This window comes from Chiloscyllium punctatum, chromosome 1 (assembly GCF_047496795.1).
Source record: "Chiloscyllium punctatum isolate Juve2018m chromosome 1, sChiPun1.3, whole genome shotgun sequence".
In the NCBI taxonomy this organism is placed as follows: Eukaryota; Metazoa; Chordata; class Chondrichthyes; order Orectolobiformes; family Hemiscylliidae; genus Chiloscyllium; species Chiloscyllium punctatum.
The window spans coordinates 74,040,625-74,065,263 of NC_092739.1; the positions used below are offsets into that span (position 1 = coordinate 74,040,625).

General features: G+C 39.1%; 1 protein-coding gene across 5 annotated transcripts in view; it reads left to right on the forward strand.

The window, feature by feature from the left end:
- atp10d (ATPase phospholipid transporting 10D) overlaps positions 1-24,639 on the forward strand; it is a 218,547-nt gene that overhangs the window by 158,180 nt on the left and 35,728 nt on the right. For all 5 annotated transcript variants that reach the window (XM_072568569.1, XM_072568561.1, XM_072568552.1 and 2 more), the window contains 3 exons: positions 5,902-6,028; positions 8,154-8,338; positions 21,413-21,716. In XM_072568569.1, the coding sequence (XP_072424670.1) occupies positions 5,902-6,028; positions 8,154-8,338; positions 21,413-21,716 (616 nt within the window). The remainder of the gene's footprint in view (positions 1-5,901; positions 6,029-8,153; positions 8,339-21,412; positions 21,717-24,639) is intronic.

Genomic DNA, 24,639 nt, shown 5'->3' on the forward strand with positions numbered 1-24,639 from the left:
ATGGCAGTTGGTGAGCTTATAATGAATATTGGTAGATAGTCAGTGTTCAGAAATAGAGAAAGGGAGAGAAGATTAAATTGAAAACTGGGTGGCATGGGCACTTTGAGCCAAAGGGCCTGTTTCCATGCTGTAGATCTCTGTGACACTATAAGTAGAAAAAAGGAGGTAAATGTTGGAGGTTTATCAAGTCAAGGTGAGAAGTATGGAAATAAATTGAAAGGAAACTTCCAAATGAGAGCATGTAGTAGTATCTGAGTTTCTGTAGATAGATCGTTGTTAAGCAAGAGAATCAAAGGTAGTTGGGATAGATAGGAATGTGAAAATTGGAACACTGATTTTCGTGAATGATGGAGAAGGCTTGACTGGCCTACTTCTACTCCTAATTTGTATGTTCCTAAAAGTCTACCATGGAAACTCAATATGTACCCTTTCTATGCTGTTCATACTCACATGTGCCACAACTTGTGGCTCATTCCCTTTCCCTTGCAGAATGTTCTGCAACCTATTTAGGCTAGCCACACATCATGCCCAACTTATGATAGTGATTACTGAGGAGCTTGCCTGTTCCCCTAATTCTTAAACCTCCGTTAACAACTACAATTCTGCTTTTTGCTGTTCCTTCATGCACAGTGTCCTGCCCATTTTGACTGTGTTCTGAGCTTCATCCTTCAAGCAATCACTGAGAATTGCCACACTCGGCAATGTATAGTGTACCACTTTGAGAGTGTTACATTCTGACAGGAATTAATAGTAGTCATCACACACTAGTAAGGAATAAAACAAACTGCTTGAAGGCCACCTTCACTCTATTCTAAGGCAGCCTCTCAGAGCTACTTGCTCAGGAACCATTTTCCTACAGTCTTCCTGTGCAGGTTGTTATATAAATAATCAGACAGATGAAATATGAGCCTTATGGCAGCTGGTGTATAAGTCTATGTATGATTGCAACTTGATCCCTAGCATTCATTGTGCATGTAATCAGTTTTATGTAAGCTCCTCGTCATGCAGTTTCAGCTTAGGGAAAACAAAAATCGATGCTAAATTCCCAACTGCGCTCATGCTCCGCTTCCCTGCAAAGGCATAGAATGTTGTTTCATTGCCTGTTTCCTGAATGCTATGGTAATCCTTTATTTTTGCCTGCAGTAGTAGGTGGAATGCCAGTTGCACTGAGACTTCTTCCTGTCATTCTCATTAATCCATTTTAGTCTGACTTACACTCCCTTTTTCAATTTTCTATTGTATTATATGTCATGGGTACAAATTTCCATTGTTATCAGTATATGTCACGACCTCTATGAAAATCTACCAGCAGAGTAGCAGCATAGGAGGCATCATAACATACTGCCCCCTTAGAAACATTGACCACAATCATCATTTCATTAATGCAATATCAGGTTGCCTAAATTGGTTTACACATATTTCTGACAATGTCATCCTCACTTTATTCCTGATGAAGCAAAGTCAACCCTGTTCTGGGACTGTGTAAGGAACCAGTCCACAAGTTGCAGCTGAGATACTTCTTCTCAGGTGAGATTCATATTAGTGGTGTGATGAGCCACTGGAAAGATTTGGAGGTTTTGGCTGACTACAGAAAGACAGAAAATAACATTGCTTTGCGAAGGTATGGCAGCAGTCTTACATTGCCATATACCTGTGGGCATGACATGCAGTGGCAGAGCATGGAATTTCTACCATCGAGGGGAAGGAAGGCTTTTTTTTTAGAAAGCCCAATGTTAAAAGAATCTTCCAGGAGCAAAATTCTTACTTTGTAATGAGCTTCAATCAGCACCTTAGGACACTTTGCTTCACACAGGAGGTACTGCCCCATCTTTCATTACAATCTGAAGCCTCAAATAAGAACAACTGTCCTAGCAGCTGTTTAGATCACCTTCGCTCTTTCTGTGCTTTGTGATCTTTCCAGACAGAAACAGGCTCGAGTAGCAATACACTGCAATTTGCCTTCCACAGAAATATCAGGAAGATGACACAGATGCTTTACAGGAGCAGTGGAAACTTTGTTGTCTTCTCTCAGAAGAGAGAAAGTAAACTTGAACTGTCATGGGGTTTTACCAGAATAATGGTCTTCCTGCTAATCCACTACATGTGACATACTCTGTGCCCTTCCCCATATCAAAGGGGAGTAATTCGACAATAACAATAGCTTACATTTTGTCAAAGTGCATTGTTGTACAACCATGCCAAGAAATGTATCTTTGAATACCTATTATGTTGGTAGCACATCGATAACTTTATCCTTTTGACAGTCAGCAATTCCTACAGCTTTTAGGTAGCCTACTGCTTTCATACATGATCCCCGGAATCCCCTACCATCCTACCATGTGGGATCTGAGTGCCTTTCATGAAAGCCGTGGAGCCATCTTCAGTGTCTAGTGCTGTGTATCAGTTTGAGAATGATACATTCTGACTTGATTTAAGAGTAATCACTACACACCAGTAAAAGAAGCAAATAAACTTGATCTCTAGCATTCATTGTCTGTGAATGCAATCAATTTTACATGGAGAAGTTTGAGTAGCTGTTCCAACTATCCATCCACCCAACTGAAGTCTCTCAGCCCTGGAAGTATTGTCCCAAATCCTTTCTGAACCTTCTCTAAAATCTTCATATCCTCCTTAATATGTGTTACCTAGAGTTATACACAAAAGTTAACCAACTGATTCTTAAAGGTGTGTCATAACTTCCTTGCTTTGGTACTCTGTGTAGTTGTTCACAAGGCTCAGATTTCTGATTTGTTTTTGTTCTACCTGCTTTCTCCATCTGCTTTTCCACCTTCAACAATTTATGCATATGTACACTGATGTCTCTTTGTTTCCACACTCCATTTAGAATTGTACTGTCCATTGCCTCTTCTTAGTATTGTAACCAAAGTACAGAGGAACTTCGATTATTCGGCATTCAATTATCCGAATATTGGATTATCCAGCAAGATCGCAAGGTCCTGATGCTTGGCTAAACCGAGTTATCCAGCATCCAATTATCCAGAATTCGCCAAACCAAACAAAATACTCCCTGCCCGTGTCCTTTGGATAATCGAGATTCCTCTGTATATCATTTCACAGATGTCTGTAATAAACTTTATCTGCCAGTTAACTGCCCATTTCACCTGTCTGTGCAAACAGCCTGTGTTTGCTTTTATCCTCCACATTATTTAAGTATTCAAGATTTGTGTCACCTGCAAGCTTGGAATTGATAACAATTGTGCCAAGTCGAGAGCATTAAACATAGAAACCCAACAGTGTGAAAATGTAATATAGCAGAAAGAAAAGTGGTTCTCATATCAATCCTTGGGCATCACCACTTTATATTACAAAAATCCTTTCTTATTTCAAAGAATATAGTGAAGTTAAACACAGTTTTTCCTTTACAGATGGGTACTGATTTTAATTTAGCAGATCAGTTGGCTCATTTGGATAGACATCTGGTTTACAATGCAGAGTAATGCCAACAGCATAGGTTCAGTTTCCATACCAGTTGAGGTCACCATGAAGGCCTGTGCTTTCTCCTGAGGTATAGTGACTCTCAAGTTAAACCACCATCAGTCATCTATACGTAATGAGACAGCAGCCCAATGGTCCAGTAGGACTATGCTGACTTTATCTCTTAATGATTTTAAATGGCAATTAATTTAATTACACATTATTGCTTCAAAAGTTCCCCTAAACTAATGTTAGGCTGACTGGCCTGTAATTCCTCTCTTTTTTGTGAACATGGCTGTAATATTTGTAATCCCAGTTCACTGACACGAATGATCAAAGGGGGGCTTGGAGCTTGGGGCAACCAACTCTGTATTTTCAACTCTTACTTCCCTTCAGTAGTCTAGTGGACCAGTGATTTATTTTTGAGATTTTCCCAACTTCTAATTTCTATTTTTAATCCTATCTAATCTAATTTCTACCTCTTCGATTTGTGACATTTTCATCATCTTCCCTAATGAAGACAGTTGGTATTCAGCATCACAGCTGGGTCATCAGCTAAAGCATTGGTATAGAATAACAGCTTGAAAGAAGGTAGCCATAATGTGGAGGTGTCAGTGTTGGAGTGGGGTGAACAAAGTTAAAGTCATACAACACCAGGTTATATTCCAACAGGTTTATTTAGAACTACTAGCTTTCGGAGCGCTGCTCCTTCATCAGGTAGCCCATGGATCAGGATCATAGGACACAGAATTTATCGCAAAAAATCATAGTGTCATACATTGATGCAATATATTGAATAAACCTAGATTGCTGTTGTGCCTTTCATTTTTTAGAAGGGTTTGCAGGTTTTGATTCATTACTATGTAAATCTCAGAACTTCTTTCAAGCCACATTCCCGAGATGACTTACATTTTTATAAAGAAAAGTGACATCTCAGCCCAGAAAATGCATTAAAAGTGTGAGGTTACAGTCTGTCTGTATCCTAATCTTGAGTCAGGCTGGTTCTAGTTTCAAAGTAGGAATTTATAACATTCCACAAGGATTGACTGCCTACAGATTGTGTGCTTTTTGGACAAAATAGAATGTATCTGTAAATACAATTCTGAAATACTGATGAATGGAAACCTGCAATCCATTCTCAAAGATGACAGACTTAACAGAAATCTGTGCTCTTTTACAATAAATTCTGTGTCCTATGATCCTGCCCCACTAGCTACTATGGAAAATAAAGAACCATGAAAGCATGGGAAGGGTTAAAGCATGAAGACCACCGGCAATCTGTGGTCTGTGGAAGGTAGGATGGGATAAGAATAGTGGAATGCTCTTGCACAAATTAGCAGAGTAAGGTTAAGGCTAAAAGGTCACTGTGGTGAGATGAGATAACACAAGTAATAAAGCAGGTTTCTCTGTTAAGTGTTATTATGACAGGATTGGGACCATAAATATTTAGGACATGACATTAAAATATCTAATTAATAGTTAGTAGAGTCAGCTTGAGACAGGAGACTATTGTAATAGATGCAATAGCTAAGTATCTATCATGACAGGTTAGTCTGGAATGGAAGATCACTGTAGCAGAGTTAGCAATAAATATCTAACTGTGACATTAGAATAACATTAAGTAGAATGTACAACTAAAGAGATAATGGGAAGTAACATCGCTGGTTTATTGTGTAGCTAGAGTGAGGTACTTTGATTAATATAGTTGGACATGCAGATAAGCTAACAGAAACATGATTAAAAAAAAATCCATGGACCTGAGGTTCGGGGGCATTCGAGAATCTGCTTTCTCAGTGTCATGGTTTTTTGTTTGCAAATAAAAGACCTACTTCTTGAAGAACTCTCTGCGTCTCCTGGTGATTCTCTGTATTTTCTCCACAACGCTACCTGATGAAGAAGCAGCGCACCAAAAGCTAGTACTACCAAATAAACCTGTTGGACTATAACCTCGTATTGTGTGATTTTTAACTTGAAAGAAAACACTCAAAAGCTGGATTCTAATATCTTTGAGTAGTCTTAATACCATTCAGTGTCAGAAACAAATGAGTTATCTTGGAGATAGAATATAATTTGCTTGATTTTGTGCATTCCTGATTGTTTATTGATATCTTAATTCGGCAACTCCTGCCAATGTTCAGTCAGAAAACTGAAATGACATCATTGTAAAAACCTTGCAGATGTTCAAAAATACATAGCTTCATTGTCTGTTAAAACTGATAATTTCGTGTTTCCAAAGGTGATCATGTTGCATTTTGTGAAATGTGAAAGAAAACCTGACATTCATTCACCTTGGAATAAGTTAACTGTGTCAATATAAATAAATAAACAGAAAGTGCTAAAAAAAATTATCAAATTCTCTTGTGACAATAGGTTATTCTTGGACAGATGTATAGTGCTCATGTTCATATTTAAATACTGTTTGGCTGAAGATGCCTCATTCTAAGCATCATACTTTCTTTTCTGTAGGTGATGAATGATTCTGAATACTCAAAGTGGCTACAATTTCATCTATTAGCAGAGACAAGTATTGATAACCAAGAGGAGCTACTATTTGAATCAGCTCTTAAGCTGGAAACTAACCTAACACTGCTTGGTAAATAATTGCAAGAACAAAAGGATGGAATGATGTATATTGTTATAGCTGTTTGGCTTAACATATTTATTTTAGTATTGTGTTAGGAATATATTCAATTTTTTTTCTGATTGTTTACTTGGTTACTTACCTTGCTCAGCAGGTGGTGATTAATTCTATAGTTGGGACGTTTCTGATTCCCAGGAATTGGACTTGAAGGTGGAATCAGGAGGAAATTTTGAAATGCTGATGTTGGATCAGAGACCATCTTGACGTAAATAGGCCATCCCTGGCAGCGGCGGGTAGACAATTTGAATATTTAAGTACTCACTTGTAGGTAGATTGCAGATGGATATCTTCCTGAGTGTAAAGCAAGCCCTCCTATTTTTCACACGAGGGCTGTTTCAGCCACAGCAGTTGCCACCAGCTGACTTGTGAAGGCTGTTCTTTTCCACAGGAATGGCTGGAAACTGTGGCCACATGCATGCATTAAATTCGAAAACTCCAAGAGAATCCTTGTATCCTTCTTGCAGTAACGTCTTGATCTTCTGGTATGCTGACAATTTTAGTCTTTCTCAATAAGGCAGTTTGGTGTCTCGTCTACCCATTATCCTGAATTGGATGTGTTCCCAGAGGTGACCTTTTAATTGGCCTGTTTCAGTAAGATTGCAAAAGCGGAAGGTCAGGAAGGATCAACAGGGTCAATGTCCATTTTTGATTGTGAATTCTCAAAATCATCAAAGCCAGTAAAATTTCAGCCCATTGAAGCTGTTTTTGTGCATGTTAAAATGATTGTTTATATCTTTATTCAAATATATATGGATTGCTTAGATTGTGGGGGTTTGATTGTTTTTAACTGATGAAGCTGGACTTATGATTGCATCTGCTGTAAAAGACATACTTTTCTCAATTATTTTTAAGAAGAATTAAATCATCTTGTGTGCCATTGCAGGAGGACCGGGCTTTTCCCATTTTTCACGCCAGTCTGACATTTTAGACATTCCCTTTAATAGAAGAACAAGTTAATAAGCGCAGTTGCAGAAAACCTCTCAAAGGGAATTAAGGTTATGTGTATTCTCAGGTGACAAAAGGTTAGAAGGTGGGAGGTTACTGGATCAACGAGCATAGCAACATTCCACCTTAAAGTCATAAAATTTGTATTTGTACAATGCTTTGATCTAAGGTGATATTTCACAAGTAAGTAGCAAAACTTATCATTTGGAAGGTAGAATTAATTGAAATAATAATGGTCCTTTTTACTTCTAAAACCTCCCTCAGCACACCTTATTCCTCTGCCCCATATTATAAAACCAAGACTAGGTTTTGGTTTAATAAACCTCAGGCTGAGAAAATTTATCTATGAATGGTTCATGCACTGCCTGGTTGAGAATCTCTCTTTTTAAGGAGCTTGGAAGGCTTCAAACTGCAATGTGACAATGCAACCATTTAAAAAATAAATATTTGATTTGTACATCATTGGCAAGATCTTCCATTAATCTGAGCTTGCAAGGCCATTTCCAGGTGCAGTCTATCACATTACATGTAGACCACGTACGTTTGGCAGGAGTATTAGTAATGACTAGCTTTGAATTTCAGACTTTTGAATGAATGGAATTTAAATTTCACATGCTGCTGTTGTGGAATTTGAACTTGTATACCCAGAGCACTAGCCTAGTCCTCTGCATTACTAGTCCAATTATCTTACCACTAATGCCATCATTTCTCCATTGGTTTATATGCGTGCAATTCGCTTTCATAAATGTGTAAAGTTGGCAACAGGTGATAAAGTTTAGAATGGTGATACATGCCAAGGTAAGGTTTGTAATATATTACATTCAACCACAAGACTATGAATCAACTTGATCCCATCTCACCTGGTTTCCATACATTTAAAACAGATCACATAAAGGCAGCAGAAGCAGTTTTCCATATGTCTGAACCTTAAATCCAGCAGCTTTGAAGATGATGAGGAATTGAATCTTGGAGTTGTTTTCATGTATTTCAATTAAGCTGTGAATTCATACTCTGATTTTAGATACATCAGAAAACATAATTCTCAATAAATAATCGTGACTAACTGTTTGAATCAATCAGTGTGATTTTGTGTGGAAATAACAAATATTGTAATTTCTAATTCTATGTTTAGGTGCTACGGGCATTGTAGATCGTTTACAGGAAGGTGTCCCAGAGACTATTATGGCACTTCGAAAGGCAAAGATAAAGATTTGGGTCTTAACAGGAGATAAACAAGAAACTGCTGTTAATATTGCCTATGCATCTAAACTCCTGGAAAGAAAAGACCATATTTTTACTCTTAATACGCAGAACAAGGTAAATGGAAACCTTTGTGTATCGTGTTGTGTTGAAACATCAGTTATCACTAGACACGGCTGTTTAAAAATTTTAAAACTGAACAGACTGAAATGTCTTATTGAAGATATTCTTAACAACTATAAAGTAACTGGAATTTAGTTATCAGGACATTCATTTTGTCACTATTTTTTGCAGAAATTTTGGCTTTATCACCTGAAGTTCTGCTGTTTCTAACCAATCTAAGATCATTCTGGAGCAGAAAATCAGTTGCAAAGTCCTGTTTCCAAAAAAATTATTATTTTTGACCACATCCACAGGAGCTATTTATTCTCAGTTCAGACAGGTCATATATGTCTTAGTATCCCAAACCAAAAACATCTATTCTTATGTCCCTACCCATAAACCCCTTTTTATAGACCCCTCCATGAGCACATAGCTCTTACCATCTCCAACAGTCTTCTTCAGCTCTGGATTATGATCAACACCTGCACCACCAGCAACCCCAAATTAAAATCTTGCTAATTTTTACCATTGTTTTTATCAACCCACCCGTTTTTCTCTGTTTTGGATCCTGTATCTCTAATAAATCTCTGTATTCACTCCTCTCTTCTGAAAATCTATTCAATTTCTCTTACTTACTAACTACTACTTCCTTTCCGTGTTTTTGACAAGGTTCTGGAGCACAGGCCTTGCAAATGCATTACTGTGGAACCATCTACTCAGTTTTCCATCAAACCCATATTGAAATCCCATTGATCAAAATTAAAATGACATGTATAAGTGCTTCCTTAATATCTCTGCTGCCTTCAATACTATTAAGCACTCCATTCTCGTCAATTATCTCTACCCCATAGTTGATTTATTAGAATCGTTAGAATCCCTACACTGTGGAAACAGGTCCTTCGGCCCAACAAATCCATACCAACCCTCTGAAAAGTATCCCACCCAAACCCATTCACCTACTTTATTACTCAACATTGACCCCTGACTAATGCACCTAAGCTTAGCAATTTAGCATGGCCAATTCACCTAACCTGTATATCTTTGGACTGTGGGAGGAAATTGGAGCATCCGGAGGAAACCCACACGGACATGAGGAGAATGTGCACGCTCCACACAGACAGTCACCTGAGGCTGGAATCGAACCTGGGTCCCTGGTGCTATGAGGCAGCAGTGCAAGCTACTGAGCCTGTAGTACTGTTCTATAGTACTGCTTCCTCTGGTCCTCTATTTCTTGCAATGTACGAAATATATCACCTGGAATAATTTTTCCTTTCATGTGTAAAGTCAGTTTTAGTTTATCTCAACATTCCATCTGTTTCATCTTTTACTTGTTCTGCATTACTGATCACTAATCCAGTTATAGCAATGAGAGTAGGAGCAGAGACTGACTGTGATCACAGCATTGAGATAGTTACCAGAGCCAGAGAAGGAGTTGGTCAGCAAATCTATCTGAAGAGTGATGAGTGGGGAAAGAAAAGTCAGTGATTGACAAAGGGGAGATTGGCTGCTTCACTGAGGGTCAGGGCTTAGGACACCTGCTCCTGGCACATAAATCACACCTTGTAACATTTTTTATGCTATTTAATTTATGGAGCCAAATCTCTTGTCTCACTTTCACTGTTGACTTTCTGACCCCTTGGAAGCCTGTGCAGCGAATATAAAATTTAAATTGTGTAACCCAGGGAAAAGTGGCCTCTGCCTCCACCCAAATAGAAACTGATTCTTCTGTGCACCATTGACATTTTTGAGAGAAAGCAGGTACAGCTAATCAAAGAAGCTTTCCCTCCACTAAATCCCTCATTCCATTCGCCTGATGACATGAAGATTGGTAGGTGTTTAATTATGAAGGAGAAAATCTTAGGTTACAGAAAGATATAGGTGGGTTGATCAGAAGGGCAGATCAATGGCAGATGGAATTTAACACTGAAAAGTGTGAGGTGATACACTTGGGAACAAGATAAGGAAATACTCAATAAGTGACAGAATATTAGGAAGCTTGGAGGATGGTGGGATCTTGCAGTGCTTGTCCATAGATCCCTGAGGTGGCAGGACAGATTAATATTATAGTTACAGTGGTGTACAGGAATTTGCCTTTAATAGTCGTGGCACAGATTATAAGAGAAGGGAGGTTATGTTTTACCGATGCAAAACTTTGGTTAGGCCACAAATGGGGTACTGTGTGCAGTTCTAGTCGCTGCACTATAGAAAGGATGTGATTTCATTGGAGGGGTTGTAGAAGAGATTCACCAGATGGTTGCCTGGGTTGGAGCATTTTTGCTATGAAGAGAGTCTGGACAGGCTCAGATTGTTTTCTTGAGAGACAGAAAAGATTGAAGGGTCACCTAATTGAAGTGTGTAAGATTGAGGGGAATGAACAGGGTGGATAGGCAGCAGCTGTTCCCCTTAGTTGAAAGGTTAATAATGAGATGGCATAATTTTAAGGTGAAGGCAGGAGGTTTAGAGGGGATCTGAGAGAATATGTTTTCACCCATGGTGTTGGGAATCTGGAATACACTGCCTGGAAGGGTAGTTGAGACAGCAAACCTCTTAACCTTTAAAAATTTATGGATGAGCACTTGAAATGTGATGACATTCAAGGCCATGGAGAATGTGAGGACGGCACATGCTGGAGAGAAGAATCAAAAAGTGTGGTGCTGGAAAAGTACAGCTGGTCAGGCAGCATCCGAGGAGCAGGAGAGTCAATGTTTCAAGTATTCCTGATGAAGAGCTTATGGTCGAAACGTCAACTCTCCTGCTCCTCAGATGCTGCCTGACGGCTGTGCTTTTCAAGGTCATGGGCCAAGCACTAAGGACCGAAGGGCCTGTTATGTTCTATATGACTCTATGTTGAAGCTTATCCTAGGAACAAGAGAGGTCATTTAGCCCCTTGAGCCTGCTACCCATTCAATATGATCATGGCTGATTTGAGGCCAAACTACATATGCCTGCCATGCCCTAAATCCCTTCATACACTTGCATAATAAAAATTTGTCTATCTCAGATTTAAAATTCACAATTGAATTAGCAGTGATGAGAATTTAAGAAAGAGAGTTCCAAACCTCCACTAATGTTTGTGTATAGACTATTAGGCTTAGGAGCAGAATTACACTAATTAGTCTGCTGCACTATTCATTCATGGCTGATATCTTTCTTAACCCCATTTTCCAGCCTTCCTCCCATAACCTTTGATCCCTTTACTAATTAAGAGGTTATCTTTCTCTGTCCTTAATTCACTCAGTAGTTTGGTTTCCATAGCCCTATGTGACGATGATTTCGACAGATTCACCACCACCTAGCTGAAGAAATTTCTCCTCCCCTCAGTTCTAAAGGGTCAGCCCTTCACTCTGAGGCAGTGCCCTTGGATCCTAGTCTGTCTTACTACTGGAAGCATCTTCTCCATGTGCACTCAATCCAGGCCTTCTCAGTATTCTGTAAGTTTTTCAATCAGATACTCCCATATCATCCATCTAAACTCTACCGAGTACAAACAAGATTCCTCAACAGCCCTTCATCCCTGGGATCATGCTTGTCAACTTCCTGTGCACCCTCTCCCAAAACCAGCACATCCTTTCTTAGATACAGGGCCCAAAACTGCTCACAATATTCCAGATGCAGTCTGACCATAACTTTACATCGCCTCAACATTGCATCCTTGTTCTTGCATTCTAGCTCTCTTGACCTTGCATTTGCCTTCCTAACTGCTAACTAAATCTGTGTCTTAATTGTAAGAGTGTCCTGAGCTTAGACTAATAAGTCCCTTTGTAGTTCGGATTTTTGAAGCTTTTCCCTAATCAGAAAATAGCCGATACTTCTATTCTTCCTATTAAAGTATATAACATCACACTCTCCTACATTGTCTTCCATCTGTCACTTCTTAACCCACTCTCCGACCTTCTCCAAGTTCTTCTGCAGCCTCCCCACTTCCTCAACACCTCCATCTATCTTTGTGTCAACTGCAAAATTAGCAACAATATCCTCAGTTCCTTCATCCAGATTATTAATCTATATTGTTATTAGTTGTGATCTCAACACCAACCTCTACAGAACTCCACTAGTCACCAGCAGAAAAAGACTCCCTTTTATCACTACTGTTTGCCTTCTGCCAGTTAGCCAATTCCCTATCCACACCAGTACTTGCCCCGAACATCATGCTCTTGATTAACAACCTCCTGTGTGGCACCTTATGACAGGCTTTGTGGAGATCCAGATAGATTACATCCATTGGCTGTCCTTTGTCTAACTTGTTACCTCAATGAATTCTAATAGATTTGTGAAGCATTAGTAAAGGGATCAAAGGTTATGGGGAGAAGGCTGAAAAATGGGGTTGAGAAAGATATCAGCCATGATTGAATAGTGAAGCAGACTGAATGAGCCAATTGGTGTAAATCTGCTCCTGTGCCGAATAGTCTACACACAAACAGTAGTGGAGGTTTGGAACTCTCTTCCTTAAACAGTAATGAAGCTATGCTGATTCAATCCTATTTTACTATGCACTTCTAAGTACACAGCAAACTCATCCTTAATAATGGACTGTCCGAGGTCAGGATAACCAGCCTATAGTTTCCTGTCTTTTGCCTCGCTCCCTTCTTAAATAGGGCTGTTATATTAACCATTTTCCAGTCCCATGGACTCTCCCTGACTCCAATAATTCTGAAAGATGACTCAAGTTGTCTCCACGATCTCCTTCAGAACTCTGGGGTGTAATTTGTTTAGTGTATTTATCCACCTTCAGACCTCTCACTTTCCCCTCCTAAGTGATAGCCACTATATTCACCTCTGATTCCCCTGAGGTTCTTGGCTGTTGCTGGTGTCTTCCATTGTGAAAACCAATACGAAGTACTTTATTCAGTTCCTCTGCCATTTTCTTTGATGAAATGTAGAAGTGTTTTCTGACAACAACTTCTCTTTCCAATCCTCCCACTTCCTCAAAATCAAAGGAGTAGCCATGGGCACCCGAATGGGCCCCAGCTATGCCTGTCTCTCCGTCGTTCCTCACATTGTCCTGAATGGTCTGGCATTAATCCTTTGACTGTGACCCCTAATTTTAGAATCTTCAATCAGTGGAAATAGTTCATCTTTATCAGCCTATCTTTCCCTATTAATATCCTGAAAACCTTGACTAGATCACCCTTTAACCTTCTAAATTCCAGAAAATGAGCTTAACATCTGAAGTCCTGGTATCATCTTGCAAACCACTGTTGAACTCCCTCCAGGGCCAAAACACCCTTCCTAAGATTTGGTGTCTATTACAAGCAGACTAATGAACAATAGTTATAGTTAAATAATTAGTCATGGTTCAAACAGACCAGATGTTTCAGTCATGTGATGAGGGTTTCTGGTTGAAACAGTTAGTTAATGTGGTGGTTTTGAAGATCTTTCATGAGAAATTATTTTATTATTGTAATAGTTGCACTTGTAATATTTGCATCAAGTCAAGCTTTAATGGGTTTGATTGTCTCCTGCGTTTAAAGCTGATTGAAGTAGACATCTCATGCAAATCTGTAATGTTGGCTTGGGTGAATGTTAATACAATGCAAGGAGATGATGAGTTGCTTTTGATTCGGTAATTGCTGCAATCTGGGGGTTGGTCATTTGCCTGATAGCAGGTTTGCAATGTAGAGCAATGCCAACAGCTCAATTCCCTTACAGTTTGAGGTTGCCATGAAGATTGCCCTTTCTAAATCTTTCCCCTTGCCTGAGACATGGTGACCCTCAGCTTTAGACCATCATGAATTGTCTGCCATTATAGGAATGTGGTGACTTTACTTCACCTTTTAGGTAATGCTGAACATTTCTGGAGCAGTCATCTTTCTCAATCTGCATTTGATAGCAGTCATTTAAAGAATATCCAGCAATGGTCCATATAACAAAAAAAAAACAAGGTTGTATAACTGAAAAAAAGATCCTCTGGACAAATTACAAGGAATTATTCGGATACAAAAATTTGAATTCTTCAGTAAAATTCTTCAATGTCTGCTATCTAATTCGGTAGTAGGGCTTTTGCCACAGGCATTGAAAATATTTAAACGTAAAATTTGCAAAGCAGGATGGAAGGTTTCCTAGATACATAAAGTTTATGGAAAGAACAACTACATTGCTTATTGTACCAGTCATGCCTGTACATAAGTCTTCCACCCAGAGATAAGCCCACGAAGAACAATTGTACTTGTATTCTTGCAAATTCCCGTAAGTAGCAAAGCTGAGTTACAAAATTTGTGAATTCATGTTCTGAAAGTTAGAACTGACATGCACCCTGTCAGGTTATTACACAAAAATACAAGTTAACTTCTTCTTTTTAACTTTTCATTTTTGTCATTCACTGATCATCTTGTCTCAAACCATCTGCTCTCTAGGAACATTTTTAGTTTAAAATTCCAAGACAACTCAGAGGATAACATTACAAGATATTGATAGATTAGGTGAATGGGCAAAGCTGTGGCAGATATATTTTAATATAAGCATGAGGTTGTCCATTTCAGATTGAAAAGGAAAAGATCAAGTTTTTTTTAGAAGACTTAAAGTGGATGTCCAATGGGAATTGGGGTTCAGGTCCACAGCTCTTTAAAATTCCATGCACAAGTATTGACAATAGTCAGAAAGGCTAGTGGAATGTTAGCCTTCATGTGAAGGGCTGGAGTATAAGGACTCAGACGTTATGCTGCAGTTACACAAAACCCTGTATAGAATCCACTCAAGAGTTCTATGAGCGTGTCTGCTTGTAACACCCCAAGAATGATCAGCTCTAGGCTTAGCTGAGTTTCTGTCTGTGACTTCAATATTTCCTAAAAAGTCTGATTCCTGAAAAGAGACTTGTGTTGCCTGCAAAGTGAACACTTTCCTTTTATCAGCAATTTGATTGTGACTGAGCTCCTGCAAAAGAAGCTTCTAGTCAATTGAAAAAACCTCACCCAAAAGTTAACTTGCTGGACGGTCCAGTTAATGTGAACGAACATCTTTGATTTTAAATCATTTGTAACTTCTCTGCTCTCCCTTTTCCTTTCTTTGTTGGAAGGATGTGTGTATGATTCTATTTTACAAACCATTTCACCTGGTTTTTGACTGCAGTAATAAGCCCTATTTTATTTTAGCCCCAAATAATGTTTTTTTTAAATACAAAGATTTTAGGGAAATGCAATTTTCTTTATTTTTTTTAACATTAACATTAAAATTAAAAAATAGAAACTATCTCTGCTATGTACAGAAGTCAGTAACAGGAGAAAATCCAAAGATGTGCAGGTGGATTAGCCATGGGAAATAGAGTTACAGGATAGGGTAAGGGGGATGCATCTGGGTGGGATGCTCTTCAGAGGTCGGTGTGGATTTGATGGGCAAATGGCCTGCTTCCACACTGTGAATTCTATAATAAGTCAATCACTTCTCCAGCTTGCCTGTGACACTTGGCACAGCTGAGCTATATATAGTTTTCTTGAGTAAGAATAGTCTTTTAGATGTGGATGGAAAAGAAAGAAAAGGAAATAAATGGAAATGATTTGTTTGTGTGTTCGAGCAAGGGTTCAGGTCAAGTCGTCCTTTCACTCTAAATCTCCTGTGCAACATGTTTTTGGAAACCAAAAGAACAGTTGTGTAATGTGATTTGCATTTTGCTGACTCGTTCAGGTTTTGTTTTTAAGTTTTCTAATTTGGTATCCAACTGTTATCTTATACCTTTCTCCATTATTTTTGTGGAGGTGGAAAGTAGTTGGTGAGTTTGATGGAATGTGTATCATTGTTATCATTGACAAAAAAAGCAACTGAGTGGAATGTTTCTTTTCCCTTCTCAGTTTTGAACTTTTGAATTTGGATTAAAGCTGCAGTTTTGATAGAGACAGTGTTTCAGTTTGATCTGAATTGATGCCATGTTTAATTTGCTTCTGTGCCAGGTTCACCTGATCAACAAAGTGAAAAGACCTCCAAAATGTACAAAACATCCAAATGCTATTCGAAATTAGAATTAAGATTAAAATATAGTATTCTTTTTATTTTGAATTGTGCTTGTCTTTAGTTAGTGACTGAAGGAAACATGAATGCAGCCAGCAGTCCAACATGTTTGGCTCGTATTCACTGGGCATATGGAGATCTGTTTATTCGAAGTCAGCTTAATTACCAAGGTTCAGAGTCAAAAGTTAGATAAATCACAAATGTTATTCTGTCTTGAAGCAAAATAATGACAGCCTGTACCTAATTCTATTTCTTGGCGTGATTATTTGCTTTAAGCATTTTCTGATTTGGCACAGTGCATGTTCATAGTAAACTTTCTGATTTGGAGCAAGTTCTGAATTTGCTTCCAGGAAACCAAGCATGATATATTACTACAGAAAAAGTTTACTGATGCGCAGTACTTTTTTTGACATTTGTCCTGAATTTCTCTTGTCCTAATCCATGCTCTTGATGAGCACAGAAATGTACAGATATTTAGAAAATAACTAATTCAATGTAGGATTAGTTGGACCAGTCAAAGGTTTGCCTCTGTTCCTTAACAGTGTGGCGCTGGAAAAGCACAGTGGGCCCAGCAGCATCCAGGGAGCAGGAGAGTTGATGTTTCGGGCATAAGCCCTTCTTCAGGAATGTGGTGTTACAGGTTTTACACCTCTTGCGGTGGCAAGGAAAGGTGCCGAGTGTGGAGGGTGAACAAGGGAGTCAGAGAGGGAATAATCTTTGTGGAATGCAGAAAGGGGTGGGGAGGGAAATAGGTATCTGGTGGTGGGGTCTGATTGTAGGTGGCAAAAATGGTAGAGGATAATACACTTTATTGGGTATTAGTGGGATGGAAAGTGAGGACAAAGGGGCGTTCTATCCATTTTGCAGTTGGAGGGGTGATGTTCAAGGGCAGAGGTGCAGGAAGTGGAGGAGATCCCTGGAGGGCACTGTTGATCACGTGGGAGGGGAAATTGTGGTCCTTGAAATAGCAGGCCATCTGGGATGCCCTGGAGTGGAATTGTTCCTCCTGGGAAGAGATATCGCAGAGGCAGAGGAACATCTCTGGGACGCACACGCCATACAACCTCACCGACAACTTCAACTCCCCCTCTCATTCCGCCAAGGACATGCAAGTCCTGGGCCTCCTTCACTGCCTTCTTCCGTTGTATCTCCTCCCAGGAGGAACAATTCCTTCTATTTCCAATATTGTAGTTTCCTCTTCCATATGATCAACAGTGCCCTCTAGTGCATCTCCTCCACTTCCCGTAACTCTTCCCTTCAACCCCTCCCCTCCAACCGCAACAAGGATTGAAAGCTCTGGTTCTCACCTTCCACCCCACTAATATGACGTTATCCTCTGTCATTTCTGCCACCTACAGTCAGACCCCATTACCAGAGACTTATTTCCTCTCCACCCCATTTGTGTTCCACGGAGCCCATTCCCTCTGTAACTCCCTCGTTAATTCCATGCTCCCCCACCAACCCACCCTCTACACCTGGCCGCAAGAGGTGTAATACCTGCAGCCACCCCCCCCCCCCCCCCCCATCTCTGTCCAAGGCCCCAAAGGATCTTTTCACATCTGACAGAAACATGCGCTCGCATCCACCCACCTCATCTACTGTGTCCGTTGCTCTTGATATGGTCTCCTCTGCGTCAAGAAGACAGAACGCCAACTTGTAAAGTATTTCAGGGAACATCTCTGGGGGACACACCCAACAGTCCCACTGCCCTGTGGCCAAGCACTTTAATTCCCCCTTCCACTCCACTAAAGGTATGCAAGTTCTGCGCCACCTCCACTGCCAAATCCAAGCCACCTGACATCTGGAGGGAGAACATCTCATCTTCAGCCTCGGGATCCTTCAGCCACACAACATCAACGTCGACTTCACTAGTTTCTAAATCTCCCCTCCCCCACCTCATCCCAGATCCAGCCCTCCAGCTCGGCATCATCCTCTTGATCTGTCCATCTTCCTTCCTTCCTACTTGCTCCATCCTCCCCACCTACTTATCATGGTCACCCCCACCTGCATCCACCTATTGCCTTCCCAGCCAACTTCCTCAGGCGCACTCCCACACTCCTATTTATGCCCCCTCCGCCCACCCCCCGCAAACATCCCTCATGAAGGGCTTATGCGCAAAAGGTCAACTCTCCTGGTCCACGAATGCTGCCTGACCTGCTGTGCTTTTCTAGCGCCACACTTTTTAACTCTAGCTCTCCAGCATCTGCAGTCTTCACTTTCTCTCTGTTCCTTAACAGTCTATTATTGATTGTGGAAAAGGAGACCTGTGTAGGACACTTTTTTTCCTGATCAGGAAAGAGCCGCAGACTGGCACATTACTTAGTGACTGAGCTGTGGGAATATAGTAGGATGATTTTCACATGCTGTTAAGGGCAGTCTCTGGTGGTCAAGGTTAAGTGATGCTACCTTTAAGCTGTACTCTTGTTTGGTTGCTTTGAATCAACAAAATATCTTTGTACTTCTGAAATATGAGGTTTTCCATTTTCTGTTTTCTCCATCGCTATTTACAGATCATTCAATCTCTAGTGTATGTCTGTTCATTTTGTGAATTTTCATTTTTTGTTTTATTCTATTACTTTATGATTACAGTTAATCTTTCGTATCCTTCAGTTCAGATGCTGAGCCTACACCTGAAAAATTGGCTTCTTTCAGCTCCTGACACTACTCAACATATTTATTGCTATCAGCATATTCTGTCTCCTTTTCATGTGATATTGTCCTTTAATTGGTTTATACTTGTTTACTTTTGCTAATTTCTACAAATATCTTTTAAAAATCTGGAAGAAAATCCTGAACTAACTGCTGTTGAAACATTAGAAGAACAATAAAGGTTATTTACTAGTAAATAGAATTTATACAATGCTCAATAATTAGAATGCCTCTAGCTTTCAAATTGAATGCAATAAATGTTAATTCTTCCTTTAAACATTACTTTTATATGTTCTATAATTAAATCACCACAGGGTAAAATATTTAAAGGGAATATGCATCTTGCTGAATTTTCCAGAAATCTTAAATATGATTGTCATTTGTGATGTTTCCAACAAATTATAACATGCCTTACTTAAGCAGTTCACATTTCAAAACCAAAGCAAAATATCTACTGTTAAATATGGTTCAATGATTAGGCAGCACATGTTGAACAATCCTGAATACATTGATAGCCAAACTGGCAACCAGTTTAAGATAATAAGCTCATAACATGGCTCCTTTATGCTTACTAGAAGTCACACATAAACTGACACTCATTCTCTGCAAACAAAATAAATGTGTTTAATGTATGTAGAAACACTTTGAAAGGTCTTAGCCACTCAATGTTGATTTGCCTGCTTCTCTTGTGGTATAAATTGATGTTCGTTTGAAATTTTGAATGTTTTACATTTGTACTGATGAGTGCAAGATGAAAAGCTTCAGTGGTACATATCTCTTTTCAGCAATATTCAAATTGCTATTGTATAAGATTGAATATAACTGAAGAGAATTAATGTATTGACCATAAACTATCATAGTGGGATACATGTCGTCAAATGGTCTTATGTTGCTATGTTGCTGTGTGTATTTTTTTGAATACTCATGGGATGTGTGGAAAGACCATAATTTGTTTCTCATCCTTATTTGTCCTTGAGAAGGCATTGGTGAGTCAATTTCTTCAACTGCTGCACTTCACATAGTGTGTACACACCCACAAGGTTGTTATGAAGGAGTATCCAGGATTTCGGCCCAGCAACTATAAAGAAATGGCAGTATATTTCAAAGTCAGGATGATGAGTGGTTTGGAGGGAAACTTGTAGTTGATGGCGTTCCCAGGCTTCCACTGTCCTTGGACCTGTAAGTGAAAGGTCACAGATGTGAAAGTCGCTGTCAAAGTAGGCTTAATAAATTGTTGTAATTCATCTTGTAGATTATTTATTCTGCTGTCAGTATAGATTATTTATTCTGCTGTCAGTATGCATCGGTGGTAGAGGGAGTACATGGTTAAAGTGGTTTATGGGATTATGGGTTTATGGTTTAAAGTGGTTTAATCAAGTGGCTGCTTTGTCATCCATTGTGTCAAGTCTCTCGAGTATTGGTGGAGCTGCATTCATTCAGGCAAGTCACACTCATAACTTCCGCTTGGTAGATGGTGGACAGGCTTTGCAACAAGTAATTCATTTCCTGACTACTCAAAGTTTCCAGCCTCTGACCTGTTCTTTTAGTAACAATATTAGTATAGCTAATCTCATTAAAGCTTAGGTCAATGGTAACTCCCTTGAGGTTCACAGTGGTAAAGTTAAGAATGATAAAACCATTGAATCTGAAGAGGTAGTGTGCTGGAGATAATCATTATCTCCACTTGTGCCATTCAAATGTCGCTTACTATATATCAGCCCAACCTGAATGTTTTCTAGGTATTTTTTGCACGCAGGCAAGGACTGTCTTAGTATATAAGGAGTTGCGAATCATACTGAATATTCCATTCATTGGCAAACATTTTAAATTCTGACCTGTCTGATGAAAGGAAACTGCTAAAACTGCTGAAGATGGTTGGTCCTAGGGTACTATACTGAGCAACTTCTGCAGCATTGCCCTGGGCTTAGATAATTGGCTTCTCACAATCATCTTCCTTTATGATGACCCGTCAGTCTGACCTGTATACATTTTGCCCCTTGATTTCCATTGCCTTGAATTCACTAGGATTCATTAATGCCACAAGCAGTCAAATGATGTCTTGGTGTCAAGAAAAATCACCCTTACCCCCCCCAACACTTGATGTAGACATGGACACAGAGCTGAATTCAAGACTGTAATGAGATATGGAGCAGGGTGGCCCTAATGTCTTCTACATTGTACAACAGTGAATTATATGTTAGTCATTCAGGTACCCACAGTTAGTGCAAGAGAACTTCTGATACGTATATTTAGCCAACACCTTTTATTCTTTGTTGAACCTCGACCTACGCAACTAATATTAATGCTTGATTACATCAACTGACAATCAAATGACTTCAGATGATTTTGCAAATATTTTTCTACAAGCACTTTTTTTCTGCTTTTCATCTCCAAACAAAATGTCTTCCTTGATTTTGAGTGACACTCCTGTGTAATGTCCTGCCCCGATCTTCTGTTTGAAAATTTCTAGGAGTCTGATACTCATCTGTTTCTCTTTTACAGGAACTTTGTGAAGACATGATTAATACAATTATGGCAGAAATCAGAGAGAAGGCCACTGCTGAAAGGAACACTTCTGATGTCAATTGCCATCCTGCCTCTTCAGCTAGTGAGACCAAACCTCATATTGGTTTGGTTATTGATGGAAAAACTTTAGAATTTGTGCTACATGAAAGTCTGCAAGACAGGTTTCTGGAACTTACTCAACGATGCCGTGCTGTTATATGCTGCAGATCAACACCATTGCAGAAGAGCGAGATTGTCCATCTAGTGCGCACTAAGCTGAAAGTCATGACTCTAGCCATAGGTAAATTAGTATAATGGAATTCTCCTGCATAATCTTTGTTGCATAACTATTTGTAGGAATTGTCCTAAAATATATTTAAATGATAAGTGTACTGTGTGTACTATAGCAGGATGTAAGAGTGATGTATCAAGTGAAAAACTCCTGCACTCTAATATCTCGAAATCATGACAACAGGCACTTCACAACTGGGATTGGGGGAAGAATCACACTTTTCTCCTCTCACTACTCCCTCTCTGTAGAAAATTTATAATTAATTTTAAATAGTATATTAGTATAAACATTGGTATACACAGTAACTTTGTATTTACTTAAAATAGATAATACTATCCTGCTGGTTAGTGTTGATGGTTATACTTCACTCATGCTTCCATGCATCCATCATCCACATATCTTTCTGTTCATTTTTTTCTCGTGTACCTAGTTTCATCTTAAGTGCATCTTTGCTAGTTATCTCAATCACTGCTGTGGCAGTAGGTTCCATATGTAAACATAAATATGCTATTTGTAACTGTTGGTATAGCAATATGCTACCTATTTTGTGTGAAAAATGAAGGGTGTTAATTTTAAAACAAGTCCAACTAATGGAAACAGGTCTGCAAAAATGGCACATAATGATCTCCTAGCCTATTGTACATGTAATTTGTGTTACTGCACAACAAATTGGGTGAAAGTAATCAAAATTCTATGTATATTATGATGCTGATCTGAAATAAAAACACAAAATATTGGAACATTATGGCACCATAATTGCAAACAATTAAAGTTAACATTTTATCTGTGACCTTTCACATTGGAACATGTATACATAAACAATAAGAGTTGCCCCTTTTTTCTCCTCTTCCTCATTGTCAAAAAAAACCCCAAACACTTCGAGACAAAGCAATGATTTATGTAATGCTTTTTCCCACTTAGTCAACTTTACTTGTTGTTCATAACATCATCTCAATATTGGCAAGACTAAACCCAGATTGGATTTTCTGCAAATTTGACCCCAGCTTTCTGGTGGCTGATTATTTCAATTCACCGCCTTGCTCTCACATTGACATTTCTGACCTTGACCTACTATGCTGTTTAAGGGAAGCTCAATGTAAGCTTGAGAAACAGCTCCTCTTCTTTCAGTTAGACACTTCAGAAGTTCAAGGACTCAATATTGTATTCAAAAATTTCAGATCATAATCTATGGTCCACTTTGTTCCTTGTTTTATTATTTTAGGAGCATCTTTTGTTTCTTTGTTCTTGCCCCATCATCATTCCCTTTGACCCTATAAAAAGACATTCAGTTTCTCCTCATATTCACTCTATCACTGATTTTCCTTTTGGCCTTATCCCAATTGTGACAGTGCAGAAGGAGACTATTCAGTCCATCGTACCTGAACTATCTCCCTGAGCATTTAGACCTAGTGCCAATTTCCTTCCTTTAACCATGTAACTCTGCATATTGTTTTAATTTAAATAATGATCCAAAACCTTTTGAATGCCTCACTTCAACCTGTCAGTACGTTCAAGTAGTGTGTTCCAGAACTCAAAACACATTGCATCTCTTAACTTTTCCCAGTCACAAGTCTCTCTCCTCAGATTCTGCCATGACCTTTTGAGTAATTCCAGCCTTCCTGGTTTTTGAGTGAAATTAACATCACCTTAACAGAAAAGTTAGTTTTTGACTAATATATATCTGTTTTTCAGTAAAATCAAGAAAGTGTTTTGAAGAAAACCTTGGCCACATATTGTAAATTTGACTGTCTGGAATGCTCTATGTTTGCACTTCACAGGGCTCCTTAATGGAGACCTATTTGTCCTGTAGATCAGATATTAAGGAATTACAAAATGAGACACTCCAAATTTGATTGGCTCTGCTCAGATTTTTGATACTAATGTCATTGCAGTGAATCCATTTGAAACCTGAAACAAAATCAGAAATTGCTAGAAAAAACTCAGCAGGTCTGGCAGCATCCTTGGAGAAAAAAATAGTTTATGTTTGGCTCCAGTGACCCCTTGGTTCTAAAAATGGGTCATGTTAACATTTCAGGTCCTGTGACCACTGAACCCAAATATAAACTCAGCTTTCTCTCCAAGGATGCTGCCAGACCTGCTGAGTTTTTCCAGCAATTTCTGATTTTGTTTCTGATCTCCAGCAGCCAGAGTTTTTTGGTTCTTGTGTTTTCCATTTGAAACCTACTTTCATTTTGTTTATAGTCTCGTGTTGTTAGTTAATCATTTAAGCAAACCTCTGTCCAGTACAGATATCTTTATTTTCCTGAGAGTGTACATTTTTTCATTGCAGATAAAAAGTCATAGTTGTAAATTTGTAGCTTTGATTACTGTTTTGTTTATATGTGTAATTTTGATGTTGCCTCCAGAATTATGTCTTTTGGTTTTTAAGATATTCCCCCCCCCTCCTTAGAATAGAGCTTGAAGATTGAAGACAGAAGGAGCCACAAGCAGTTTTCTCCCAGTCTACTACCAACCTTTTTGTTTCAGTTCATTGACATTTCATCAGATCTTTCACAGGGAAATTAGAATCATAAATTGGTAGGCAAAGATACAACAGAACAATACAACACTGGCATCCTTAGGTAATGATAGACACCATGGGCACAATCTCACACTTCGGGTTGAATGTCACCTTTATGGGTTGGAGGCTGACTCATGAAGGGAGTACCTTGGGCTAAGGGAGTTTTTTTTTAGTTTTCGGTGAGCTCTCTTTTCCACCATCCGGTCATTTATTTTATTCTCTACTATTTCTATGCCCCCTCTGTTTGTCTCCAGGTACTTGGCCAACCGCAGGTCCTTCCCCTCCATCAATTCCAATTCCAATCCCAGGCAACTTGAGGTTGTCTTCACAGACATTCTTGTATCTCAGATGTGGGTAATTTGTTGGTCTCATGCCAAAAGCCAACTCACCAAACATGGAGCCACTTTGAGA